The sequence below is a fragment of the Brugia malayi genome, assembly GCF_000002995.4.
Source record: "Brugia malayi strain FR3 genome assembly, contig: Bm_v4_ChrX_scaffold_001, whole genome shotgun sequence".
NCBI lineage: Eukaryota > Metazoa > Nematoda > Chromadorea > Rhabditida > Onchocercidae > Brugia > Brugia malayi.
The window spans coordinates 19,300,464-19,327,768 of NW_025062479.1; the positions used below are offsets into that span (position 1 = coordinate 19,300,464).

Sequence of the window (27,305 nt, forward strand, 5' to 3'; positions counted from 1 at the left end):
ATGAATCAGCAATATTCTACAACATGCAATGATGAACTCAAGAAAACGATAAAAAATGGCGCCGCATTTAATGCAACGGATATGACTATGCACGACAGTTCTTCACCAGATGTATATGTTCACAGCTCAAGTTCTGGTGAATTAAAAAATATAAGTCCTGAAATATATTCCAAAAAAGGTAAGGGCCATCAAAAGAATTACCTGAAGGAGAGAGAAGAGATGGAAATGCGGTTGATTCATCAACCATCGGAAGAAGGCTTTCATCAGGTTGTGAAATTTACAAAACGTGCAACACGAAGAGGAGAAAAAGGGCTTCCAAAAGTAAAATCATTTGCTTTTACTGAATTTAGTGAAGAAGAAAAATCCTCATCAAAAAGGGAAAATATTAGTTCTATAACAATTAACAGGAATTCAATAAGTCATGAATTAGATAATTGCATCACTTTCATAGAACAAAATTTAGATGCAGGTGTTCGGCTTCAATCTGAATATTGTAAGCCAGATGATAAAACTTATCTCAAGTCTGCTACCGCTAACACTGATAGTTACTTCTTGAATTGTGACACCACAGAACTGCAGCATTTGAGCTGTGAATCAGTTTGTGCCGAATCGGAAATGCTTAATGAAACAATGATAGAAGCTGATAACTTATCGCAGCAAATACACGAAAAATATGATCAGCAAGAATGTGACAGAGCACAAATTTGTCTTGAGAATTGTGGCTCACAAATAGATGAAGAATCGAAAATGTTTGTTTGAGTTTCTTATCTAAACCTTTATAAATTTAATTGATCTTGAATTCAATGGTTTAAAGTTTTTTGCAACATTTGTGACTTTCTAATATGATTTGTTTTTGTGAGCTGAATTCTTACTTTCTTTCATTAATACAATTTATTTGTATAAGTGGATTTCGATCGATCCTGGCTTACTTTATTGCAAACAAGTTACTGTTACTCTTTCAATCTTTCAACTGTTTGTCAAGTCACTTCCTTTATTTTTTCTCGATGACTCATTCATTACACGTAGCTTTAAAAAAATAGTAGATTGATTAGCAAAGTGATTTAATTTATTTTCTTTTATATAGCAATTGAAATTGTCTCGATAGTTTATATTCTCGGGCTGATATATTCTGATATGATATGTGCAGGATGATCAGCTCAATGTACATGCAAATTAAGGTAATTATTTCTTAGTAATCTCATCCCTATAATCTTTTTTTAAAGATATTTAAATATTTTTAATGCCTGTTAACGTGAGCACACTTCCCGATCAGGATGCGATTTTTATAGGGAAATATTGTTCATCAAAACATTTACATTTGTTCACTGTCTCGAAACTTCTTTTCTTACTTTTTCATTGTAATATTTTTAAAACCAAATGAACGTACTCGCTGCGTCACCTGACTTCCCTGCTCAAAGAAACATTTTTTTTTGAGTCGCTTTTTTTATATAATAATGAGACTCAAAATGCAAAGTGCAAACAGCAATTTTGAAATTGATATAATTTCTTTAAAGTAGAAGGTTTAGAAGAAGAAAAAGTTGGCTATTTTATTTGAATTTAAAATATCTTTAAAAAGTTCAAACTTTCCATCATTCAGCAATTTGCTGAGGTTAGTCATTATTTCTTGAGTGTAGGTAATTATTTCTTCAGTATGATATTTTTGCTTTCCCTATCTTTTTCGTCACTGTTACGTTGAAAACAATAAAATCTGAAAACTAACTGCATTGGGATCTATGCTAAATAAAATAACAAGTATTTCAAATATTTGCTAGATTTAAGAAATGAGAGAAATGTATTTGTACGTTTATATATGATCATAAGATTGAAATGCTTATTATGTTCAGAATCACCTCAAATTTCTATGGTAAATCGTACTTACTATTTGTTATAGTTACGTTTTGCAGATTCCATATCCATTTCAGTAATATTTGCTGAACCAAAGAGTACACATTTTGTCCACCATTTTCACAAATGAAACTATGAACCGTCGGTTTTTTTTAATTTCAAAAAATTATTTCCTTCAAGTTCTTTACTGATTCGTTTATTATGGAGTTCAAAATTATTAAAATTAAAGTTTTCATAACTGGAATTTCTGAAATTCTTAAAAAATTAACTGATAAGTGAAAATGTTAATACTTCAAATGTTATTAACAAATGTGACATGCATAAAGCACAATTATAGTTAATTGAACCTTTTTACCCTCTTTGTAAGCTTAATGTAGTGATAATTTGAAATAGCTATCAATTTGATGGCAATCTTCAATACTAAATATCAGTAGGAAATGATCAAGTATGATATAAGGTACTAAAAAGTGAGAAGTGTTTCTGGAATATTAAAGGACTTTTCTAATACTTCAGAAATGCTTTTTGTAAAGATGACTTTGAGGAATTCTGGAATGTTAATTATGTACTGGCCCAATAAAAAGCGATAAATGCTAGTAGTTCTAAACTTGGCATCAATTGAAAGATGTGAAATGTAAAATTTATTGGTCATTTAGCGCACTTGACCTTTCAGTAAAACTCTTCCACGATGTATCCTCCTATTGCTTCGTCCCTGCTATTTTTACTAATATTTATCATACATAACTTCGGTTCAACTTTTTTGTATTATCTATCAATATACAATATTCATCAGTATATGTTTTCTTTGTTCTTTAATCTTATTCAGTCATTTATACTACTATTTTGACCTTCTATCTTTTATAGCTGTTTCAACTGACTTTTCCTGTTAAAAATTAAACTCTGTTAGAATATTTCCGATACTCCGAGACTTCAGTCAATGAAGACAAACACCGTCAACTCATCTGCTATTTGAAGGTGCCTTCTTCAACGGTTTTCTTTCTAGAAATGAAACAAGAAGGCTCATTTCATCTTTTTTTATTTCCCACTCTTCTCATTAAATCTCCTCACTCTAAGATTTCAACCAATAAAGGCAGACACCCCCAGACCATTTAGGAACTTATTTTCAGTGCTCACTCGTCACTTGATAATATGATTCTTATTAAAAAGAACCGATTATTCTGCTCTCCAAATTTTTGGTAGTAATTGAAACGCTAACTTTACTGAGAAAGAAAGACTCCTATTTGCATCTGAATTGGATATTTTAGACCAGTTTGGTTTGATATGTGTTTAAAAGCAGAAAAAAATGTGTTTAATAAGGCCTTTTTATTTTTTTTCCTTTTCAATACTTTTTGATCATAATGACAAAACTGTCATAATCTTTATGTGTCTGTCTTCTGTTGTTCATTCATTCAAAAATATTGTCTTCGATACTTACTGCATTGAATTTCTTTTTTCCTTCTTTCATTCATATAACCAACGTTAATCATTCAAAGTATGCTGACTTTAAGCTAATATCCAGCTATTTGCTGAAACTTTGTAAAAAAAAAATAATCTCGTCTCGTTCATTCTCTTAATTTCGGTTTTCTTTTGAGTATTATACTAATCAAAAATTTATGAGGAGGAATCAAAAAATATAAAGAGAACCATTTACTTTATCATAATTTTTTGTGAAACTTTTGCTAATGGAAATTTGATACAAAAGTGAACTTTTTGATTAAGTTCTACTTTTTTTTTTTTCAGCTCTACAACTCTGCGGAAAACGATAGCTAATAAACCAGCTCAGACCCAAGTGATATTAAAAAAGAAACGATGCCATGAATGCTTTGCTGATGCTGTTTTTAATGCTGCTGACAGGTTTTCACTTTTTTTCTCATAAAAATCTGCATTTGATCAACTTATCATCCCATCTGTTAAGAAAACCTTTCCTTTTCAATTCTGGCATTTTAATTCTTATCTAAATTGAATCCTTTATCATATTCCATCTATTAACATATCTCCTCAAAACCTGCCAACTAGAGTTGATCATGAGATATTCCGGATGAGATATATGTGATATTCCTTAATACCGCTTTCGAAGAGATGATAAGACATATTTCTTAAGAATCAACCACTGATGATGATAATTCGATTGTTCTTTAGGGGCTGATATAAGATTTCAACGAGACCTATTGCATAAAAATATCAGCATCACTACTTCACTTTGGATAGCAGTTGTTCATAATGCGGATACTTATCTTACAACTTCAAATGTTATCAGATTTTCATATCTTCAAATCGATTGAAAATTTCTCAGTTTATCGAATGTCATTGACAATTCCGACGGTTGAATCAGAATAATCCAACTGTCATTTAGAGTTGTGGTAATTAATGTAATAGAATTTCTTGGATTTTTCTCGATCAATTCTTTTCAGCAATTTGAATTTATCCTAACTTGTTATTTGGGGTTATCTAGATATCAAAGTTGAAAATTTTGTTCATCCAGCGAATTAATTTTAGAATTGTATAAAATCTGTATTTTTAACTGTAACAAATTCATATCAGCGCATTGCATTTGATAATTTCTATATGAAATTCAGTGGGCTGATCTTGTAAAATTTCATTTGTTTGAGAAACTTCAAAGTATTTCGTAATTAACTCAATTAAAAGTAATTCGTACAACAAATGTAGCTACTCTCTTAACCAATTTTCTCCGTTCATAGGCATCAATTACTTTGTACTGAGCACTTAAATTCAAATGAAATGGAAAAGAAATGAGATTCAAAAAGTGGTATGGTGGTAGTGAGTGGTGGCATCTCATCTGAATTAACTTTCAGTACACTTTGAAATTGCATCTTTTAATGCTGCTCCATCTTCTCCTCTTGCTTTCCTCTTCATTTCCTTCTTTCCCATTATCTTTTATTTAAACTCGTTCCGGCAAAAGTGGTCGTCAAAAACTCTCCTCCTCTTCTGTCCTTACTGAATATTTACTTTTGACGCAGCAATATGTTTATTTAACAATTCTTTGCTATCAAAGGTCTCGAAAAACTCTGCACACTTTATGACTGTATTTTGTTGTAGTTCAAGTGAGTTTGCAGTCTTTTTTCTCGAAAAATTGCATATATTTCTAATTTTTCATTATGCACTTGCAAGAATCATTTAGGCGTCTATAAAAATGGGGCCTTTCTCTTTCTTGTGAGAAAAGTTAGAAAAATTGGCCTAAAAGACGTAAGGTATGAAGGATTTGTGAGGATGAAGTGATTTAACAAATCAGTGCTGTTTTTTTAATAGTTTTCAAAAAATGGAATAAATTACTATAAAAAAGTATAAAACAAGTGAAAAACCTGTTTTTCCAAAAAAAAAAAAAAAAAAAAAAAGCTGATTTCATGTGCACTCACTCAGTATATATGATTTTTTTTTTTTGCCTAGCAAACAGTACTTATGGATGAAAAGATCGGTTGTTCTTTTTTTTTTGTAGAAAAATTTACGAATCCTTTCCAGAAATTAACCGAATGCTTCATTTGTTGGGAATTAGCTCATGAGTTTGACATAAACTTCTTTATTCTTCATTTAAATTCTTCGTATCTCTTTCTATGCTCGCCGAAGAATAAATTTTCATGAAATGTTGAACGGTTTACACTAAATACACTCATTCTTTAAAAAATGGCAGTGCACTGTCAATCATGTTTTTTTCTCTTTTATAGTATTTTTTTTTTTAATTTCACTATCAGGAAACAAATTTTGTTCTTAGATTTATTTTACGTGATATATGACATAAGGGATAGTTTTCAATTTTAAGACTGTATAAACTCAGTATTTACTGAACTTCCGTTGATTAATAAAATTTGTTTAGCTGAAGTTTTGAAAATGGTTTTCAGCTTCATTTCACTTCAAAATTATTGAAACGTTGCAAACCCCACGTAACAAAGGTTATAACTTGATGTCACGGCTTTGCAAAACAAATAATCATAAACTACGCAATACACTGTGTCTGCCGATTCAACATCGTCTGGATAAGGATTTAAAAAGTGACGAAGAATATGGATGGTTCGTTGGATTTTTGCAAAATTGTAATGTCCATTCATCAAATAAACCATTGAGAACTACCAGTTAATTAGAGCTTACATATATATACCATTTAAATTCTAACTCATAAGATCATAACGACAGTTCGCACTACTATCATCATTTTTTTCTAGCTATATCGTTCCATTTTTTACAGTTTCCTGATAAGGCTCAAAACATCTGCAAAATTGATGCGTTATCAATAGGTGAATCTAATTGGATAAGTTCTTCTTTCTAATGAGATAACAAGAGTTTGTATTGCTAATACAAACAATGTAATACAGAAATTTAATTGGGAACCTACTTTTGATCCTAGGCATCATTGTCACAGTATAGTCTGTGGTTACTATATCTTCATTTTAGGGTATTTTTTAAAAGTCTATCTTCTGCTTAATGAAATGTGAACTTTGTGAACGATCGAACATTAAGCATATACTTATATTTATTACATAATGCAATCAATCATTGATAGAGTAGACTAATAATTAAATTAAATTAAATCGATTGCATTGAGCTTGACTCTGAAGACACATATTTCTTGTAATAACTTTTTCATTGAATGAAGTTTAATATTATCCGGGATAAACATAATTCAGTATACTGCCATGCAATTATGTGTGACAATTACTCACATCCAGTCCAATTTAAGGTAATCGGGTACCATAATTCATCTTCCTACACCATATCAATATAGAATGTGTTAAATAATTATGCAGAAATTCTTTCAATACACTGCTCCCATATCCTACTATTCGATCCATTATCTTTGTTTCAGCAGGTGGCAAAAGTCTTTTTGATCTTTATCTCTAATCTATTCTCTGAACATAAAGAGGAGAGCAGAATGAAGATAGGATTGTAAAATTTTCTAATAAACTTATTTCACCACTTAACCAGTGAAGTACCTATGTAGTTCCATTGTTAGCTTCGTTTCATGATGATAAAAGAGTTTACTGGACTGAGAAATCTCAGATTATAGTATCTTTATTAAATCAGTAGAATTTGTACAGATTGTATAAAAATTCATCTGTTTAATTTTATAAATTTATTCTCTTGTTAATTTTTTTCCTTTTTTTTACTGGTTGCTTTCAACAAATTCAACATTTTCTCCCCCCATTGACCTTATTTCTTTAGTCTTAAAATGAATCTTGATCATTTTCCTCATCTTTATACTTTTAAACATTTGGTTAGCCCTAATTATATTTCCACTGCTAGAAATTATCAGTTCTTAACTACTCATATTTATTTAATATTTTAGTAAATAAATCGGAGAATGCGTTATGAAATTATGAAGATGACTGTATACATGTGAGTGGGTACTGTAAACATTTAGTTCAAATAGTATTTTTTAACATTTTTGGAGCAGCTTTTGAATTTGTCAAAGGTTTCTTAAAAAAGCGTTATAAAGAATATTTAGTGTTGTCTCTGAAATGCAATACATTTTCGAAGATGCATAATTTTAGATTTGCTTTTATCATTAAAACTTTCAAAACTCTTTCTCTTTTTCTAAATTACTTTCAGTACCTGGAAATTTTCAAAAATGTTTAATGGAGATGATCAAAATTAGAAAATCTTTTTTTTTCTTCAAATAAATTTTTTTTACTGTGAAAGTGAAATTGAATTTCATTAGCCTTTAGATGTTAAGCTTTCTTCCATATTTATTACTGGCTGATTTTTCTAGCACAGTTCAACAGCAACAGGAATCGCCCAACAAGAACAGAACTTTTATTATTAGCGACCCACAACACTGTTCGGTCTCCGCGACACTTTCTTTGGGCAGACCCAAAAAACTGTTCATCAGCAAGGTTTGCGTTATTTTCCTAGCCTTCATATTACGAATTCCCTCTCAAAATAATGATGGATACATTCACTACTACTAGAATAGTGTTAGTAGTTGTAACTATTGGATAATGGTAGAATGGTGTCATATGAAATGGCAAAACAAAAGTAGCAGAAATCAGGTGGCAGGTGTCATCGCTATTTAACAGAAGCGCATATTACATTTATGATATTAGGTATCATGTATCGTTAGGCAGTGAAGAATAACGAGCAATCTTCAACTGCAGACATTATTCATTCATGGTACTATTATGATTTCAGTAGTATTAGTCATAATGATATTTTGAGTAATATTTGATTACCTTTGAGTGACAGTGTACCTAATAGCTTTAGCAGTAATAAAAATATCCTTTTCATACAGATTAACGTATTGTTATGCATGTTTTGCTTCATTCATCTCCCAGTTTACATTTCAATCCTTTTAAGAGTTCCAAATTTTTATTCCCAAAAAGCAACATTTAAGAAACAAACATAAGTCAAAATGGTAAATTGTAAATAATTAAATGAAGAAAATGATTTTTGAAGCAATTTTACTCTATTGTGTTATTTATTAAGCCTGAGCTTTTTATTTTACCTCTTGTGTTACTTGTTTAAAGTTCGTGACAGAAAACAAAAAATATTCCAGTTTCCAAATCAAATCCAATTTTATTAGAACGTAACAGATGATTAATGAAAACACCAGATGAAAATAAAGAAATAATGAAAAACAGAATAACTTTATGTTTACAATTCAACAGAAGCTTAACTTTTTTTTGCTTAAATCCTTTTCTTTTAAATTTTTTAAAGACTTTTGTAAAAATTTACAATTGAATTTTTTTGCAGATATATTTGTTAAAATATCTTTAAAAATTAACGAAACAAATTTTTATGCAGTTTATTATTTTGCGATACAAAATCTTCAAATGCATAACATTTAAATATGAAATGATGCAAAAATTGTAATTTACCAAACTCACTTTTTTATCACTGTTATATTTTTATAAAAAATAAATAAACAGATAAATATATCTTTTCATCACATAAAAAAACAATGAAAAATGTTGAAGAAAGAATTAAGTTTACTTATTTATTTTCAATAATTTCCAGATATTTTTGCTTACATGTTATTTTTTCCAGCTTTTTTAACCAATTTTTATCAAATTGTAGGGAAGTAGAGCAGCAGCGACATTTCAAGCAGCAACCACAATTACAGCACAACGGCAGAATTTGAATAATTCTAAAGAAATCTCAACATCTCATAGCAGAATAGATCAAAAGCCACCATTGGCAAACTTCGAAACAAGGGCAACTTCACCATCTTCAAATGAACATACTCGAGACTCTGTCAACAGTAACAATGACAGTATTTCTTTACTGCTTCAGCAAAATTACCCCAAAACTGTTCCGTCTGATCCGATACCAGTAGATAGTGCTGAAACAGCTTCTGTACCAAAATGTTCAGATACTGTAACACCGGAAATTACCATCGACATTCCGCATCCTGACTCGTCGCAATCAACGCTAAATTCACGTGGATCTGGTGGTTATCGTGGTGATTGTTCCTCAGTTAACAGCTTGCATTCAACAGAACATAAAGATGGAATGAATCGAAGACAAAATAACATTAACGAATTCCGAGAATCTCTTAGCAGTAGGCTTAGTCGTGGATTTCTTGAATTCACTCAAGGTAGCAGTGATAGATTGCAGAAATGGAAAAATAAATTACAAAACGGTCGGCGGCACAAAGATTCTAGTGAACCACCACCTGCTAACAGGTCCTATTTAAAATTTCATTAATTCTTGACAACTAAAATCAAACAAATTTGGAACCAGTTAGATACTGATAAGTAATAAAAGACAATTTCTTATCATATTGATGCTCTTCTCTCATCAAGGGCAGCGATGAGGAGGATTTAACAGTGCATAAAAAGTATTTGTTTTAAATGAACCAATTAAGAGTTGTGTTAAGACGTAGCTGGACGAGAAGGATTACTTATGACACGCTTTGTCTGGTTTCATCTATCATATTATATAATTAATTGCGAAACCGTTGAAACTAATATATGATTCCGATCAAAGGAAGAGATATAGGATATTAGGTCACAGTAGTAGTTAAGCGAGGATAGAGAGAGCGTCAACCTTCTCTTTCCCTTAAAATGGTCAACTAAGATAGGATTTCGCTGCTCGAATGTGTCGTTGCCTTTCATTTATTGAGTAATATCGTTTTTCAACATTACAACAATATTCGGTGTTTCAATTTTGAAACTTCAAATTCTTCAAATAATTTTGATTGATTATAAAACATTTTAGAATAAAGCATTAATATGAAATGAAGTTGAAAATCCCATACAGATTGGTGTTTTCACTTTTTGGGATCGAAATATATTTTTAAAACAAAAAAAAAAAAAAAAAAAAACCTTTTTGCAGTCCCATAGGGTTGTTTATTAATTTGGTAAATTTGTTTATCATTGCTTATTATTTATTTCCATGATTATGGAAATCTACGATTTCTAGAAATAAGAATTGAAATATGAGAATTGCTTTGAGGGGATAAATATGGAGCGAGTGCAATTTATCTATCACATATTCATTTTATTCATATAATATTTCTTTACTCCCTGAGACTTAAAGTCCTAGATTAAATAGCCATCTATTAGTTCTGAACTGATATTCCTTATTCTTTTGCAGGAAAATGCCAACAACGAATCAAGAGCAAAATGGGCATTTGTCGGATGTCGAAGTGGTACTTGATTGGGCAGCACTCAAATGTGATTCCACTGATCAGGTACATGACATGACGGAATTATTGAGAGATATATTTCAGAATTCTAAATAGAACGCTGTAAAAAAATAATCAAATTTACATAAGTAAGTTTGCAATTGTAAAGATTTTTTCAGAGAAAATCTTTTTTGAATCTTTTTTAAAATAAGTTCTTAAAAAATTTTTTTCCCTTTCTATAACAATTCTCCTAAAATCGAAATTTTTCTTTCAATATTTTTGCTTCTAAAACAACAAAAAATTCAGTATTTACTTACATATTGATAGCAGTATTACTGCTGTCAGTATATATATTAAATTTTTTCTTAGAAAAAATTTTTTTAACATTCCATTTCACTCCCTGCGCGACAAAATTAGTTAAAAGAATCTAATGTTGAAAAGACCTTTCTTTCTAAATCAAATCCTACTAAAACAATTCTACAAATTCTAAACTGACTAAATTTCCACTAAGTAAACTCTATTCTTTATTCGTTTCTACTTGAAATATGCATATTGATACATTTTTTTTGCAAAACTCTTTTCATCTTAAAAGCTGCTGCTGATCAATTGGATTTTTATTTAAAATTATTCAGTGCTTAACACCTTTTTGTTACTATCTTCTGGGGATATATAAAAAGGTTTACATTTAATATTCTCATCTAAACCATGCACTTCTGATTGCTTTCAAAATTTCTTATTTTTCAATCATATTCTATTACTTTTTGGTATTTCACTTCACAACTTCTGTTGAAATTTCAAAATCGTTTGAAAACTTTTTACAAACTAATTTTTTGATAAGGAAGAAAAACTTTACAGTTTCAGATACATAATGCCAAATTTTCACCAAAAAGATCAGTTTTTGCACAGAAAGAAGACCGATCAAATTTGCCGACGCGATCAACCAGTGATTTCTTCTTGACAAGCGAGAGTACTACCAGGTTTGCCTTCCCTGCTCAATATAATCTTATAGGATCGAATTTAAAAGTTACATAACTTCAAGCCAGTATTACAAGATCATTCATTGCGACTACTACTGAATAGTACGCATGCCAAGTATTTCCAAAGATCGCGAGAAAATTCCAAAATTCAAAAAACATGTGATGTTTAAAGATTGAAGGATCGGTAGGTAAGTGTCACCTGAGGATATATTTTAGAGATTTCTTATATGTGTTTCTATTTCTGTCACTGGCATCAACATATAATCATGAAATTGTTGTCTTGTCAATCAATGCTCGAATGCTAGCTGTGTTCTGAGGGTATCGTAACTCTGTAACACTGATATCTTGTAATGAGGAGCGTAAAAATGGAGAACGGGAATAAATGGGCTAACATTGAATTTTAGCAATTTGTTTCGTTCTCTTAAAATTTCCAGAAATTTTAACACTTACTTACCCTGAAACAATTTATTAAATATTTAGTGCGCGTATTTATTTTGTAAGAAATTAACATATACGTGCACATATGAAGATTCCCGCCCGTATACGACTAATTTTCTTCCGCATATTTCATTTTAGATTAAAGATTACTGCGAACACTCAATGAAGTTTCAAGGCCAACACAGTAGACCTTCTCTGAGGAATATTAATATGAAAAAGTTTCTAGTAGTATTTGAATTATTTCAAAACTTTTATCATGATTTCCAGTTTTTTCTGAGTTGTGTTTTCTTTTTTTGATTTCTATTAACAATCTATAAACGTCCTGTAGAGTGAATATCCCTTCATTAGTGCTAAACGAATAGATTCCATTGTGTAAAATTTTTAACATCGAATAATAAGAGCATCTGCAGAGATATTTTTACCTCATCAAAAAAAAAAAAAAAAACGTCGAATTATTTTTTTTTTTTCTTTTTATATTTCCATAAATCAAACTTGGAATGAAAATAGAAACTGTAATATAAAAGGAAATGAACTTAACTTATATTCGAAATCTTAAATTTTTTAATGATGTTGAACCATGCTGTATTCTGACCACACATAATTTATGTGGACTAGATAACAGGAACAAAGATAAAGTACTCTAAGTGAAGTTTTGTCTTTTAATCCAAAATAGAATATCCCGAAAGTCTTATTATTTTATACTAAGCTGTTCTGCTGTCATTTGTATGATTTGTTTTTGCCCTATTTCAGCCTGCGCTTCCCATTTGACAGATTCATCTAATGATTTAGATCATTTATGTACAATTCCGTCGACCCACTTATTACTACTTGATATACTTGTCTTTAACGCCAAATGATGTAATGTCCGATCATATCCCTTTTAAGCACCCGTGCTCCTCTTTGGTCCTTCGTAGTGAATGACCTCTACTGTTTTCTCCTACCATGGAAGACTTTAATGAATTTTTTTGGCCTTGAATAGTGTTAATTTCTAATCTCTGTTTTAATTTGAAGTTAACTCAATTTTGAATTGAAAAGATTTATGTGATTGCTGAATTCAGTCTCAGTTTCCAATTACGTCTTCAAGTGAATATTCAATAGCAGTACCAATATTCTGAATGTAGTAGACACAAAAAATCTAATAACTAGTCGGCATTCAGAGAAAGTCTTTTCTGCAATTTATAATACTGATTGGTGTTATTTCGATAAATAAACCCTATATAAAATTTACGACAAAATTTCAATAAATTAAATACCTGAAATTTTTAAATTCTTGTTTGATTTAAATTTATGTAGTGCGGTAACTTTCATTCCATTGTCAGGATTTAATCGATTTATTCACTTTTTTTGTTTGTTATATTAAATCGTATTATATGAACAAGTTTCTTGCTTTACTGTATTTTCTTCCGTTTTATTACCACTTCTTAAAATCATTCAGATTAAGCAGAAATTCTTCGTATTCTTTTTCTTCCGAAACAAACAACGGTGACTGGATAAAAAATGAATGGATTATGATGGCGTTGAAGCATATCACAGAGCTACTATTCGCTAACGATAACTGTATATCGCTCCTCTACAATTATTAGAGTCAAATGATTGATTGTTAGTGATATACTTAGGCATCACTTCTTAGTTTCACCTTGCTACAGTACTTTATAATGCCATTACTCTTACATGATGCTGAAGAATTCACATTCCATCCACATTTCGATAATTTTTCCATTTTTCCACTTTTTTTTTTGAAGCTTTGACTGTGAATGCAATTATCTTCACGAAAATTGTATGATCAATCAAAATTATCATGAAATTTAAAATTTGAAATTAAAGGAGTTATTGGAATTTCACGTTTTTGAATTGTACCATTATAATTAACGAAGAGAAAAACTATGTTGAAAGTTCACTTTGAAATTGAAATTTCGAAATTTATAGAATTATTGAATTTCAAATTGAATGTGAATCCTTGCGTTAGTTCGGGTTTCTTTTACTCATTTGTTATTTTCATGAAACATTGAAAGTGTTGGATAAGCAAGCAGTTTCTTTACGTTTTCTCTCCCATTAGTCGACCTCTACTTTAAACCAATTTCGCTGTTACCTATGTTCACTTAAAATCGTTCCTCATCTTGCGCACTATTCAAGTTTCTAATTACGACAACATATGCGAGCTGCCACTTTAAAGCATGACAGATTGCAAAGAAGGCTGCATGATTTGCTGACGGATGTGGATTCCTTTCTTTCTGACCTTTTCTTGACCTTTCTCTCCCTTATCATTCATTCATTGTCTGCTTTCTTTAATCTTTAGCTTCATTTACAATATCTGTCTAGAAAACTCTTGCTTGGTACGATCTCTGTACCTTAAAGGACCGCCCGTCTTGATGAGCAGTTCTGGAGTGGCAGCTGTGCAAATGCTTTTGTTAATGGAACCTAAGGTTTGCTGTGAACAAAGATCCCATCACCAGAAGACTTCTTTTATTGACCTCCTTGGGGAGAAAAGATCCATCTGTCTAAAATCCATTAAAATAACGTCTTCATGTTTTATTTGACATTGATTTCTCAGTTGCTGGTAATCTAACGGTATGCTACTGCTAGTCATTTCAGGACTAACAGATTACAAGAGCTAAGATATTCAATGATGCATCAATTCCTGCTATTTGAGTATTACAGTGCGAGTATATTAATTATTTTAGAAATGATAGTTTTCAGAATGTGCGAATATGAAAGTTTTCCGTTTATTGATGGAGAAAGCATCTTCCTGTTTTCACATTTGTGAAAATTTGCTTAATACAAAGTGATTCATCCCATGTAATTCGAGAATTTTTGAAAAGATTTTATTTTTTCCGTCTTGGGAAAATCCACTGCATTCTTCGAACAGTTAGAAAAAAAAAAAAAAACTGTCGTAAAGTATGCTTCTGCTTTTTATCACAATATATTTACTCGATGCGCAAATTTTCCGTGTTCTTAGTATTGAATATCACAATGGTCTTATTTTCAGGACTCGAAGCATCCGTATATATGCTAATAATTCTCGATCTTAGTTGTTGTTCATAACAGATGAGAATACTATTATGTATTTAATATCTACAAATCAGGCGGCTAGTTTAACCTTTCACTGTTTAGTAGAAAATTATGAGTCTTTGTATGTGCATTATTCGGGCTTGAAATTAAGACTGGATGAGAATGCCCGGTGCAATGATTTTTTTTTTTGACTACAGTAGATTAATAACATTTTTTACCTTCCGCACTACATTAATTTACTTTCCTATTTTCCGGAGTAATCTTATTTATTTTTTTTAAACTGTGAAACTTATCGTCTACGTGTACATGTATTTTTGCGTACGTACCCAAAATAGAATATTACTACTCTAATTTAAATATGAAATGTTATATCGGAAAAAAAAATGAGTTTTGAACTTCATGAAAATAAGTGTTTTTTCGGTTAAGCATTTCGTTTTCTTTTTTTTTTTTTTTTTTTTACATAGTGTTGGCATGGCAAGAATAGCAAGAATATTCATGTAAAATTCCCATTCAACAAAAAAAATAAATAAATAGTTTTATGAGAAAGAAAGTTATTTAAACTCTATTTTTTTTTCCCTTGAGTTATTCGAAAATTTATTTTGAAACAGAATGCAGCGCAAAGAAGTTATTATATTAGGCGAAGTCATACACATTCTACTTAGAGCTTATTTTGTGGATAGATTTAGAAGCGGAAGGACTTATTGTAGTCGTATGTGTCGATTGTCGATCAAATTTATTTTTCAGCTTTGTAAGGATTTTTAGAAAAGCTATGGGAATGGGTTATATTTTAAATATGCCCTTGTGATTTAATTGTAATTATAGTTTTAGATAGTAATCAGTATATATTAAGTCATTAACTAGAGGTTCGGCAAATCTATATTTGATTCAAATTAATTCAGAATGATGAGTTATACAATTAATTTACACTGATAAGTCATACATTTTTTGCTCTTTTCCACAACTCTGTGCTAATAAGAACATACATTTAGAATTTCTAAGCAAAAGTCGATGATATTGTTAAGAGGAACTTTAATTTGTGCTACAATCTCACTTTGTTGAAGTAAAAGAGTAACTTGATTGTTTTCGGGTTTGTCTTTGGTAAGCCTGACGAACCACTTGAAAATATGATTTCTACTAATTTATGTCCAGCTGGTAAGGCAACTATCCGTCAGGGATCTATTATACCCATTGTCATAATTATTTTATTTAGCATTTGTTTATGGAAACATGTGGTCTTCTGCCTGGAGAGGATTATCTGTTTACTGGGTTCTCAAATAGCATTAAGAATCAATGGAGGGTAATGCAGGAAAAAGGTTATTTCTGGATTGAGGCATCTGTTGGTTACTGGGACAAAATGTAATTTATGGGAAAAAAAAATACACTTTTGTTTAAAATTTCTTGTTTTTGTTTACTTTTTACTTTTTCTTCTTGCTGTTTCGGTCTATTTTCCGAATTAAAAGAAGCAAATAGTTATTAAATAAATGAATTAAACAAAATAATTACTCACATCACCCACTAGTTCAGTGTTGAAATTCGTATTTGAAGTTACTTCAATGTTTCCTTCCATTTGTAGCACTTCTAGTTCGCTGAACTATGGATTCCACTCCTTGATCAGTTTTATTTATAGTATCATCCTTCGATATTGCTGATTTTTTCTTTTGGTTTTATTGTTCCAACTTCGTCAGTTGATGGATTACTTACTCGCTTTGACATCTTACCTTGACTTCAGGTGGAAAATAAACGGTGGTCCAGTTCAGTGACAAGTTTAAACAAGGATGTTGCACCAAAAATGCTTTACACTTCGCAAACTTTTTTTTTTTAAATTCCAACATACCCTTTTCATAATTTATAAAAAATTAATTTCAAACTTAAATAAAAAACACTCGACAAATTTTAAACTCTTTATCTTTCAATTACATACCACTTTGGCACAATATTTGAATATCAATATTCACACCATTGCAAATAACCTGCATTTGGCTTGATATATGCTCAATTATCATTCAAGCATTTCTATTTTGTTGTATGATTAATTCTTTCTGATTCACTTAATTGCTGTTCTCAATACCCGCATGCAACTTCTGAAAGCTCGAATAATGCAATTCAGAAGGTCACTTTCTGTCTTTTATATTTGCATCTGTTATTTATGTCTTTTATCATCCAGTGTACACCAGAAACTTCCACATCATTTCACTGCGAACTATCCTCGGACAAAACAGTGCATCGCTATATTACAGGTCACTATCGCTAGCTGGATTGACAGTCCTTTCATATCACATTCTATTTCATGTCCTTTCAATAAATGTTTATCATTTCTTCATCCTATTCATTCGCTCTTATTTCCTTATCCCACTTCGCAACACTGAGAGTTTTTTTTTTTTTTTTTTGAAAGTCATTTACGATCATTAGCTTCTCTAGCCATCATATGGAACAGATATACAATGCGTTCTAAAAGAGTTTTATTTGTTTTCGCAAGTTCTCTTTTTCTTATTATTTGATCTCTAAGAATAGATTTATCTTCCAGATAACAAACTGGGAAAATTGATTTTGACATCAGATTATTTCATACTCCTTAAATCGCTTGGCTTACGTCTGTCCGATACGCCTGTCACGTCGTTTTACTCTTTTCAATATCTTTCACTATTCACTATTTTTTATTCGATAATGAATGGCTGAGTGGTTAATAGAATGAATAAAGTATGAATAGAACAACAAACACATACTGACATAGTAAATAAGAATGTAATTGAAATAGATTTTAATCGGTTTTGCCACATTTTTAAATTGAAAATTATTGAATTTTTTCACTTCTCCGCAATATTTGTGTAGTACCAATGTTTCCACTCATTGGGGAATTGTCATGGTTGTTTTCAGTGAACAATTCATGCATTTTACAAAACTTGCTAGAAAGATTACAATGAGCGATTATATTCCGCCTCACTCTAAATATTCGAAATTTTCGAACTGAAATAAATAATGAATTATCTAATTATTGACAATCTTTTTAGGATGGAATGAGATAGCATCTGTGAATTCTTGCTAGACAAAGTTATTGAACAGAACTCTCCTTCTCCTTTTACTACCTTAATTTTGTTTTCTTTTTTCCTCGGGCAATTTATTATAAATCTAAAACAGAATTTTTCTTTCCTCTGTGGTCAGATTTCCCAGATGCGATGCTGACAGCACAATAGATTCGTTTTTGTTTACATTTCCTCTTTTGTGGGAATGAAAATGAGCGCAACGAAGCATTAGACTTGTAATTTATGACCCTAGAACGATTGTCGCACTTATTTATTCTGGCATAGCTTCTTCCACTAGTGATACATGATGAATTAGAAGTCTTCATCGTAAACATTAACGTTTAAAAATGAAATATTTGAAATTATAAGCGCTTATCAGTTTTTTCTTATAAAATTCGCAAGGAACAATTTCTACTTGATATGAATCTAACTGTCACCTACTGTTACTCTCATAAATTTTATTTTTTCATTTTTTGAACTGAGAGAATACAGTATTAAATTATAGTATTTTTCTTTAAGTATTATTATAAGACGATGAATGATCCATTTTCTTAATTTAACCTTAAATGTATTACTATCATTTTCAAATCCCTCAGGTATGTTAAGGATTTTTCGACTGTCGATTGAGTTAAGTTTTTTAATCGTAATCTGTTTTGAATTTAAATTTCCAGTTTTGAGAAAGGAAAGAGACTACTTTTTGGTTATAGTTTTAACAAAATTGCTGTGCATCAATCTATTATTCCCTTTTTCGGGAAAATCCTTGAAAAAATTGTATCAGACACTTGGCATTTTCCACTTTCTTCATCAATCCTAAAGAAGATAACGGAAAAGAAAAATTCAAGTTGATAACGGTGATAATAGTGACATCAGAGTAATAAATGTTTTTGTTTTATGGTTATAATAAATTTGCACTTTTACGAGACAAATCGGATTGCTGCCAATTTATGTACTTGACCCGGTTACCACTCTTTGCAAAACTAATTCGAATTTTAAAGTATGAACTCCGATTTTCCAATAATTATTGGATTAATTAAAGTGGTATGTGCTAAGCTGAATTTTTCGTCTTTTCTCATAAAAGTCCTTTTTCTTGTTCAAAAAGGTCAACAAAGTCATTGGTTAGTTGTGAAAGACTGAACCTGGTTATATAACGTCTTCTCAATTAATTAAAATTCTTTATTTCCATGCTTTTATTGTAAGTGAATAAAAAAAAGATCATACTAAAGCAGTAAACATTAGGAAATGGAACATCAAAGCAACAAAGTAATTCACGAACAATACATTTATGGCAGAGTTAATAAACAACAGAATAAAGATTAAGTTGCTGGAGAACAGTTAGTGCAATCTGCTTACTTCTAAATAATATGCAAAGGAAAGGTAATTGTTCACCATTTTTGCTAAATCCATTTTATTTTAATCGGAAATTGAAATGTAGCTTAGAGATACTCGACAAAAACACTTCTCACAGCATAGCCTTGAGAAGAAATATGTTGTGTGAGAGTTCTTTGTGAGAAAAGTATTGTGGTGTCAAATTTCGAACCTCTCATTACTAAGATTTGCTTGTAACCGATGAAGTCATTGCAAGGGTTGTTTCTTAATCTATCTAGTAATCATTATCCCTCATTTTTATGCCTACTACTTGTTACTTCCATTTATCTGGAAGTCTTGCACTTAAGCATAATTTTAAAATTCTTTCCTTTTGTACTTAGTTGGCGATTGTCTATTCGCACGTCTCATTTTCAGGGAGCTAACATAGTCACTGTATTGGAGGAAACTAGGATTTTGCCACTTTTCCTTTAATTTCTTAGCTGAACTGCATTAAGTGGTGAACTGAGCACTGATAGCACTTTGACATTAATTTTTTTTTCTTTTTTTTATGAGTTCAATGTTATTCATAATAAATTGTAAATAACATTGGACGAATCGTACCTTCGACCAGTAATAATATTTATCATTCGTAAGTTTACCTCTCTCTCGCTCCTCCTCTAACCGACGGAATCATTATTCTGTCATGAAATTATTCTTCAACATTACACCCTCGTCTCGTAATATTGTTTCTTATGATAAGTAGCCAAGCAGTTGCAGTGCTCAGTCAGCGATCATTGTTTGGACCCTCTTTGATTTACCTTAATACTCGACGATATTTCTCCTCCTATGAGATGTGAGTTAGAGCAATGCACAATATTCTCATTTTATTTTCCTAGTATTAATTTCTAGTAAATTTTTTAGCCGTACAACATTAAATGGATCAGGAACGATAATGGATCAGCAGAATTTGAAACAACGTGACAATAAAGGTCCTCGAACAGTCAAAAATCTTGCTGCACATTTTCAAAATTTAAAAAATATTCGAACAACAACTGCTCAAACTGTTGAAAGTATGTTTGAAATTTTGAATGTGCTTTGCAACTTATCATGATTCCATTCCTTCCATTCAGTCAGCATTTCAACAGACAAATTGGTGATATTTTTTATCTAAACAAGGTTTATCATTTAAAATGATTTAAGAATATGATTTGAAAATGTTTCAGATTGCGATAATCTAAGCAACAATTTGCCACCGCCAGTTCGAATTACTCCATATTCAGGTGTTAAACCAAAGGTTTTCATTATTTTCATTATTTCATTCTAATTTTGAATTCGCTTCGGAATTTTAAAATAAATTCTTGGAATTGGAAAATTCTTGGAACTTTTTAAACTTTTAGAACGATTGGTAGGTAATTTAATTCAAATTATTTATGAACTAGTATGAATCTCATTCGGTTATATAAGTAATTCTTCATAAATAATTTGAATTACAACTGGCTATTAATCTTTCCTGAATACTTGCGAAAAGCTGTTGAATTGATATGATTCAGTTTTTATCACACGCCGTAACTGTAAAGTTCATTGAGAGTTTCCCAACTTTCAGAACTAAATTTTAGACTAAGAAATTAATTTTGCATGCTATACTTGTATACTGATCATTCAAAAGAAATGTGGAACTGTCTACACGTTGTTCACTTCAGAGTGTCCTTGAAATTGGTTTTGGGGAGGCGGTAGATATAGCGACATGAGGAAGACATACGACGAGTTCTTTCCATTCATTTCATTCCTTCATATCACTGTCCTACACATACATATGCATATTCTTTTTTCAAACAAACAAGAACACTTTGTATTGGAAATAGAAATTCCATCCTCCAAATAGCAAATTTCTAAAAGATTTTATCAAATTCTGGCCAAAAAAGAGACGAAAATGAGCTTCATTCCTTTTCTCAACATATATTCCCGTTCTATTTATTTACTCTCTCATATTACCAAAAAGTTAATGCATAGTGAGATTACTGAGTGGTAATATTAGATAGATCGAGAAGATAATGCAAAATCACGATATTTCGCTAGACTATAAATGCTTTAATAGCTGTACAAAATTTCAATGTTTCCAAGAAGCTCTCTCCGAAATTGTTTTCTGTTTAATGATCGAAGCATGTTTGACATTAAATTCAAACTTTGGTCGCAACCCTATGACAGTTATTAATAACCTTACTTACTTCTAAGAAATGTTAGAAAGAATCGCCATGACAATGATCAGCTAACTCAGTCTATCGCTACAACAAACTGTCACAGCTTGGCATTTCTGGGACTTATCACACATAGGCCTTCAAGAGGCGGGGTCAGTAATTAGAGTGAAACACGTTTAAACAAGGATGAAATGGTATGTGAAGTTTGTGGGACAGAGTGTGATTACAGAATTGCTTTCAGTAAGCTAATTTCTGGTTGTAGCAAAGAAAACCATTTTACAATAGACTACAAGAAATGGGAAACAGTTATCTCATCAACATCCTCTTTTTATAACAGCAACAAAAAGAAAGTTTTTCTTTAAATTTGGAAAATTTTTTGAGAGTTTTTGTGATTCTTCGAAAGAGCAGCTTCGAATTCATTCAATAGATTTAAGTGATGAAACGAATGGTAGGATGACAACATCAGAACTTAAATATTCTGATAACAACAAAATTCAAATATTCCTATTAGTGGACTCCTTTAGTTCAAGTAGTTATTATCCCTACTTTATTCGTGTTTTCACTTGTTTATTCACTGATTATATTGCTTATTGATTGTGTTAAATCCTTTAAGAAATTTTTACACATTTGTTTTTCTTCTTACTACTTCCAGGATATGGACATTATTAGACCAGTAGCATTCCGACCATACGCTTCACGCAAGTCGGACAAACGGCAAACAGTTATCTCGTCATCATTTTCTTTTTATAATAGCGACAAAAAGAGTGATTATCTAACAAAACGATTATCAAAGTAAGTTTGAAAGATTTCTTGAGTTTTCAAGGGTTTTTTTTTTTTTGCGGTTCTTGTTAGTATTAAAATGCAAACAGTTTTGTGTACTGGTTAATAGATTCTTCGTGAAGTATTGAGTTATATAACACTTACTTACGTGCGGTCAGTGATCGGTGACCATTCATTAATCCATTTTTAATTCTTAATACCAATCCTCTTTTTTTTTTGTTTTGGATTCACTCCATCAGATTTGTTTTTATAACTGTTTCATGTTTATAACGATAAGTCTTTTAAGTCGGATTTTTACTGGACATGTTACAGCAATGATGAATTGAAACGGTCTTCACAGCATTCAAAAGACACTGTGTCAAATTCTTCCGCACCATCTTCAGGATATGGTAGCACCAGACCGAGAGCCATCTATCAACCGTCCACTAGGTTTGGCTATTTTGAGAGGGCATCTTGTGACATTTTTGTCCTGTATATCTGTGCTAAAGATTTTTTTATTTTCGTATGATACATATTCCTTTTTTTTTCCTTTTTTGCAAATTTTATTCTAAAGCACAATAGTTAAAAAAAATAAAAAAAAAAAACAAAAACAAAAGTACTTTGATTAAAATAATACGATTTTTTTAAATGATCGTTTTATATTTATAAATTCGAGATGCAATGTGATGTGAAAAGGAATGCTTGAAAAAGGTTTTGGTAAGCAGAATTTACAGAATTTGACAGAGTTTATTTCAAATATCTGAATGATCAGATTTTAAGTATTTTTTGTTTAACAATCGCAGCTTCCAAATGACATCCGCAATGATTACGCAAAGAAGGTCTAACAAAATTGAGGCTGAGGAAAATGATTATGATGTTGTGCCAGAATACATTGAACGCGACAAATTCTACATTAATGGTTAATTTGTCGTTTAATTCTCCCTTTAGGAATTTTTAGTTAATTCGGCAGATGAACTTCAGATTATACCAGAAACAAATCGGCTGCGATATGGATTGATTAAAACCAATCTCGAAATCTTGATTAAAAATTCGAGTTTTTCCGTTTTTGAGCTCTTCACTTCAGAAATAGTGGAAATTACATCATTATTGTTTCTGCTGTATAACCTCTAACATTCCTTGTTTTGTCGTATGGAAAATACAGTGCGATTGTTTGTTTCTTTTTTTCTGATTCATTTAAATTTTTTATTAGAATTGGTAGCAAGCTACTCATAGCAACTGATCTGTTTCTAAATTGATGCACATGATAGTAGTCATTAACTAGCCAATTTAAATTCTTTTGATTCACTTTTTTTTCCTTTACCTAAAGTCGGTTTTTTTTTTCCGTTTTTAGTTTATAAGTGGTGATACTTTAAATTAAAGTCTTGACAATTTATCTTTCAAAATTAGTTTAAAAAGTATGTCCAGTGTCAAGCATTAACGGTTATATATTTACTGTTGAAGATTTAGATTTCGGATTCATAACTCTTATTATCTAAATTCTGAATAGGGATATATAATTATTGGATATTTTTTATTTCTATTTAAAAATTCTTTATTGTTAATTGTTTCAAACAAATAATTTGCAGTAGATTCGTCAATCGGTGAGAACTATTCAGTTGTACATTCGATGCCATACTCACTGTCCGAGAAACTTCCTGCTGCATCAGCGACATCAAACAGTAATACCACTATTAGCCATGATAAAATACAGCAACATGCAGCAGTCAGCGTAACGGCTGGGATTTCATCACTGAATCTCGTCAAGGTCTGTTTACATCACGGTTTAAAAAAAAAAAAAAAACAAATTTTTTTTCACCGAATGCGTTGCGGAGACTCCAGATGGTAAGTTGTAGTCAGCTGTCAATAAGTCAGTGAATCGTTTCATATTTAATTTTATCTTTATTAGCAGTTGTAATACATAAAAGGTTTTTATAACTGTTTTGGAATCGCAGAATATTTTTTCGATTACTCATATTCAGTGATAAGCCTTTTTTCGGCGGTGCTTATAACTTTTTAACTTGATCAGCACTGATCTAACAGGAAATTTTGTTTTTAGTCAATTTCGATTTTTTATTTTTACTGATTTAGTTTGTCTTTGATCGTAAGAATTAAGCAATGTGACTGTATCTGATAGGTCAAGTTCTCCATCAAGAAGAGTCATGCTTTTGTGCACAAATATCGGCATTCATTGCAGAAGTCTCCATCTTCACACCAAGTTTACGGTTCGAATACTTCTTCTGGTAGTCGTCATAGCTCAGGAATACACGTTACACCTTCACCAAGTGATTCCGGTATTGTCGATTACGAGGTTTGTCGCAATTTTCGTTACATAATTTCATTTCATTTCTACAAGTAATGAACTATGTCTTGCTTTATGTATATGAGAGAGGATGAATTTGTCAAATCTAAACAATGAATAAGCTCTCGAACTATAAATAGAAATTGCTATACAGCTTAATTAAAAAAGGTTTTATGAATGTAATCATCTTGTTGGAAATTAAAACCGCGATTTAAATTTCCCAACCTAATTTCATTTTTTAAAATTATTGCTTCATAAGCAAAACTTTTAGGGCGTTTGTCTCAAAATTCAAGAAAAAATGTTTATATATATATATTTATTTATTTATTTATTTATTTAACAAATATCACATCCTTTATTCCTTTGCCATCATATCACCTGAAATGTTTTTGTTGTGAGCGTCGAGTACCATTTATAGGTTCTTAACTTGATTTACAGTTCAATTGTTTAAAATTTATGACAGTTTTGCAATTCCACTTATCTTTATTTTCTCGAAATTTTTTAAATTTCACGATTGTTTCTCTTTCCTTTTCTGAAATCTCATTGCGCAATGCAATAACTTAATAAAAGTTATAGAATTTTTTGATGCAAACTTTATATGAATATAAGATGGCATTAGTTCAACGTAGTTAGTCAGTGTTGGATATAAATGGATTAATTTACTTTAAAGCAGAATATCCTTCAGACAATCATTCGAGATAAGGAGAATGAACTGACAAACGTACGAGCGACAATGGAACAGAACGAAGAGGTTGTAGTGAAGGTTTATTTAGAAAAGGAGCGACTTTGGAAAGAGCAACTTGCTGACCTTAAGCAAAAGTTGCAGGTAATTGTTTTTTGGTGTTGATAAATTATAGGCAAATATATGTTTTCCTCTTATTACAAGGAATCATTTAACTCAGTTATGTCCTTGTTTCGATCGATGTTCATAGAAGATTCACGACATATTATATTGAAACAGTATTTTTGTCTCTAAAATAAATGTTTAGGCTAGCCAACAAGGAGAAAACGCATTACGGCAGCAAATTCAACGATGTAACGAAGAACGAGAACAATTCAGGAGTACTATACAGAATCTTACCAGTGATAAGCAGGGATTACAACGCAAAGTTAGTCTTGTCGCCATTGTTCTTGGAACAAATAAACTGTCCTGCATTTTATAAAATGTTCGCTAACAAACTTCAAATTAGAAAGGAAGAAGAAAACGGCAAAAATTTTAATAATTTCTGGATGTTAAGAAAACATATAACTCTTGAAACATGGAGATCATTAAATTATTTATTCCCATACCTGTTTTATGTAATAAGTCAAGGAAATAAATTTTCTAGTTTTTATAGTGTTTGCAACTTGAACGTGAATTTTTCCAACTACGTGAGTGTTTCGATGAGCTCATTCGAAATCGCGATGAAACTGTTTGCGGTCCATGTCGCAAGCGTATCACATGTTACATTACTGCAGCAAATACTAACAACAGTATTGCTGACAAGCGTGTTAGACCTCCACTGCCAGCACCGCGGTATTCCAAGGTTTCTAATTTTTTTTTTGAGGAAGACTTATATGTTTATCATGCATTTGACTAATTCAATGTAAATTAAGCTTACATTATAACGCTGCTAATTCATAGTAATTGACTATTTTTTTTTCAATTGAAAATTATTTTTTCAATTTAAAAATGTTTTTCAATTTGAAATTAGTTTTGAAATAAAATGCAAAAACTTGGTGTCATAGCGCGAAGAATTCTGCAGGAATCGTCGTCAGAACGTGAATTACGCAATGAAGTCGATGAACTAAGAGGTGAAGTGTCAACTTTGCGTGATACACTCAATGAACAAATTGGTCTTTTTGCTGACGAAAGGAAACGCTGGGAAGAAGAACGTATTAAGGTGCTTATTTCAATTCCTATGCATGTTTTACGCAGAAAAATCTCATTCACAGCCTTCAAATATGGAAATTTTATAAATTACACAAAATCGTTATTTCATTGCGAAGGTAAAGAACAAAAATTGTTTGAAGAGAATAATCTCTTCAAACAATTTTTTTCAGCAGGAATAGCTAGCTTATAAAAGAAACTGTATGAAAAACTTTATGATTATTTCGAAAATTTTTATGTCTTGCATTTCTTTCGAACAAAGCAGATTGTTTATATTGCTTTCCTTGTCCAATTGATATTAGGCCATGACCTTAATCTTAATTTTAAAAGAGTCAAACAGTAAAGAGAAGTGATAGTTTGTGAATAGATAACATTGATGTGTACCCCAAGACTATTTGAATAATTATAGTTTTAATCGACTTTTCCACCTTGCTGCTGCAGTTTGATTTTAGGACTAATCAGCAACTGCTACGGTATAAGTTGAATGTAATTCATAAAATAATCTCGAGAATATTGACTGTTAAGTTTGCAGATTTTGAAATCCAGCAACTCGCCTTCGGATCGACTGGGTCTCTTGTCGATGAATGACTCTTCATCTGTGGAAATGACTTCTCAACTATCTAGGGATCTAAAAATTCTTACCGATGGTAAATCATATATTGTTAGCCATGATCGCCTAATCTGATAGTTTTCAGCTACGAATTTTTTTATTATAATTTTGTTATAAGTTACTGTAATCTTTATCCTTCTTTATGTGCCATTTGTTTGATCGCTCTTTATTATCTAGCTTGTTTTTTCCTTAAATAAAATGATTTGCAATGAATGTTTTTTTCCCAATAAAATGACTGCCTTCTATTAATGCATTTTAAATTTACCATTATTTCCAGGTTTTACATATCAAAATTATTGAACTCGCTGTTTAAAAAAGCGCTTTCGATCTGTTTTTTGAGTTTTTTCATGTCCTTTTAACTATTATCTTATATTCTAAACAAAGAATCACTCAATAACCCTGGTAC

General features: G+C 30.9%; 1 protein-coding gene across 6 annotated transcripts; it reads left to right on the forward strand.

Annotated features, from left to right (window-relative positions):
• Bm3820 (Uncharacterized protein) lies at positions 1-26,974 on the forward strand (the record flags this gene model as incomplete). 6 transcript variants are annotated; one of them, XM_043075409.1, is made up of 18 exons in its annotated part: positions 1-749; positions 3,583-3,696; positions 7,562-7,685; positions 8,866-9,473; positions 10,387-10,483; positions 11,279-11,394; positions 20,088-20,236; positions 20,390-20,460; positions 22,014-22,153; positions 22,454-22,570; positions 22,924-23,039; positions 23,707-23,885; positions 24,315-24,428; positions 25,105-25,245; positions 25,409-25,528; positions 25,757-25,945; positions 26,165-26,302; positions 26,822-26,974. In XM_043075409.1, the coding sequence occupies 18 exons, from the start codon at positions 1-3 to the stop codon at positions 26,972-26,974; spliced, it is 3,435 nt and encodes a 1,144-aa protein (XP_042931343.1). The 6 variants fall into 6 exon arrangements, with proteins under 6 accessions (XP_042931343.1, XP_042931344.1, XP_042931345.1 ...); XM_043075410.1 differs by lacking the exons at positions 1-749; positions 3,583-3,696 and adding an exon at positions 5,759-5,865; XM_043075411.1 differs by lacking the exons at positions 1-749; positions 3,583-3,696 and having other exon boundaries at positions 7,518-7,685.
• Positions 26,975-27,305: the final 331 nt, after the last annotated feature.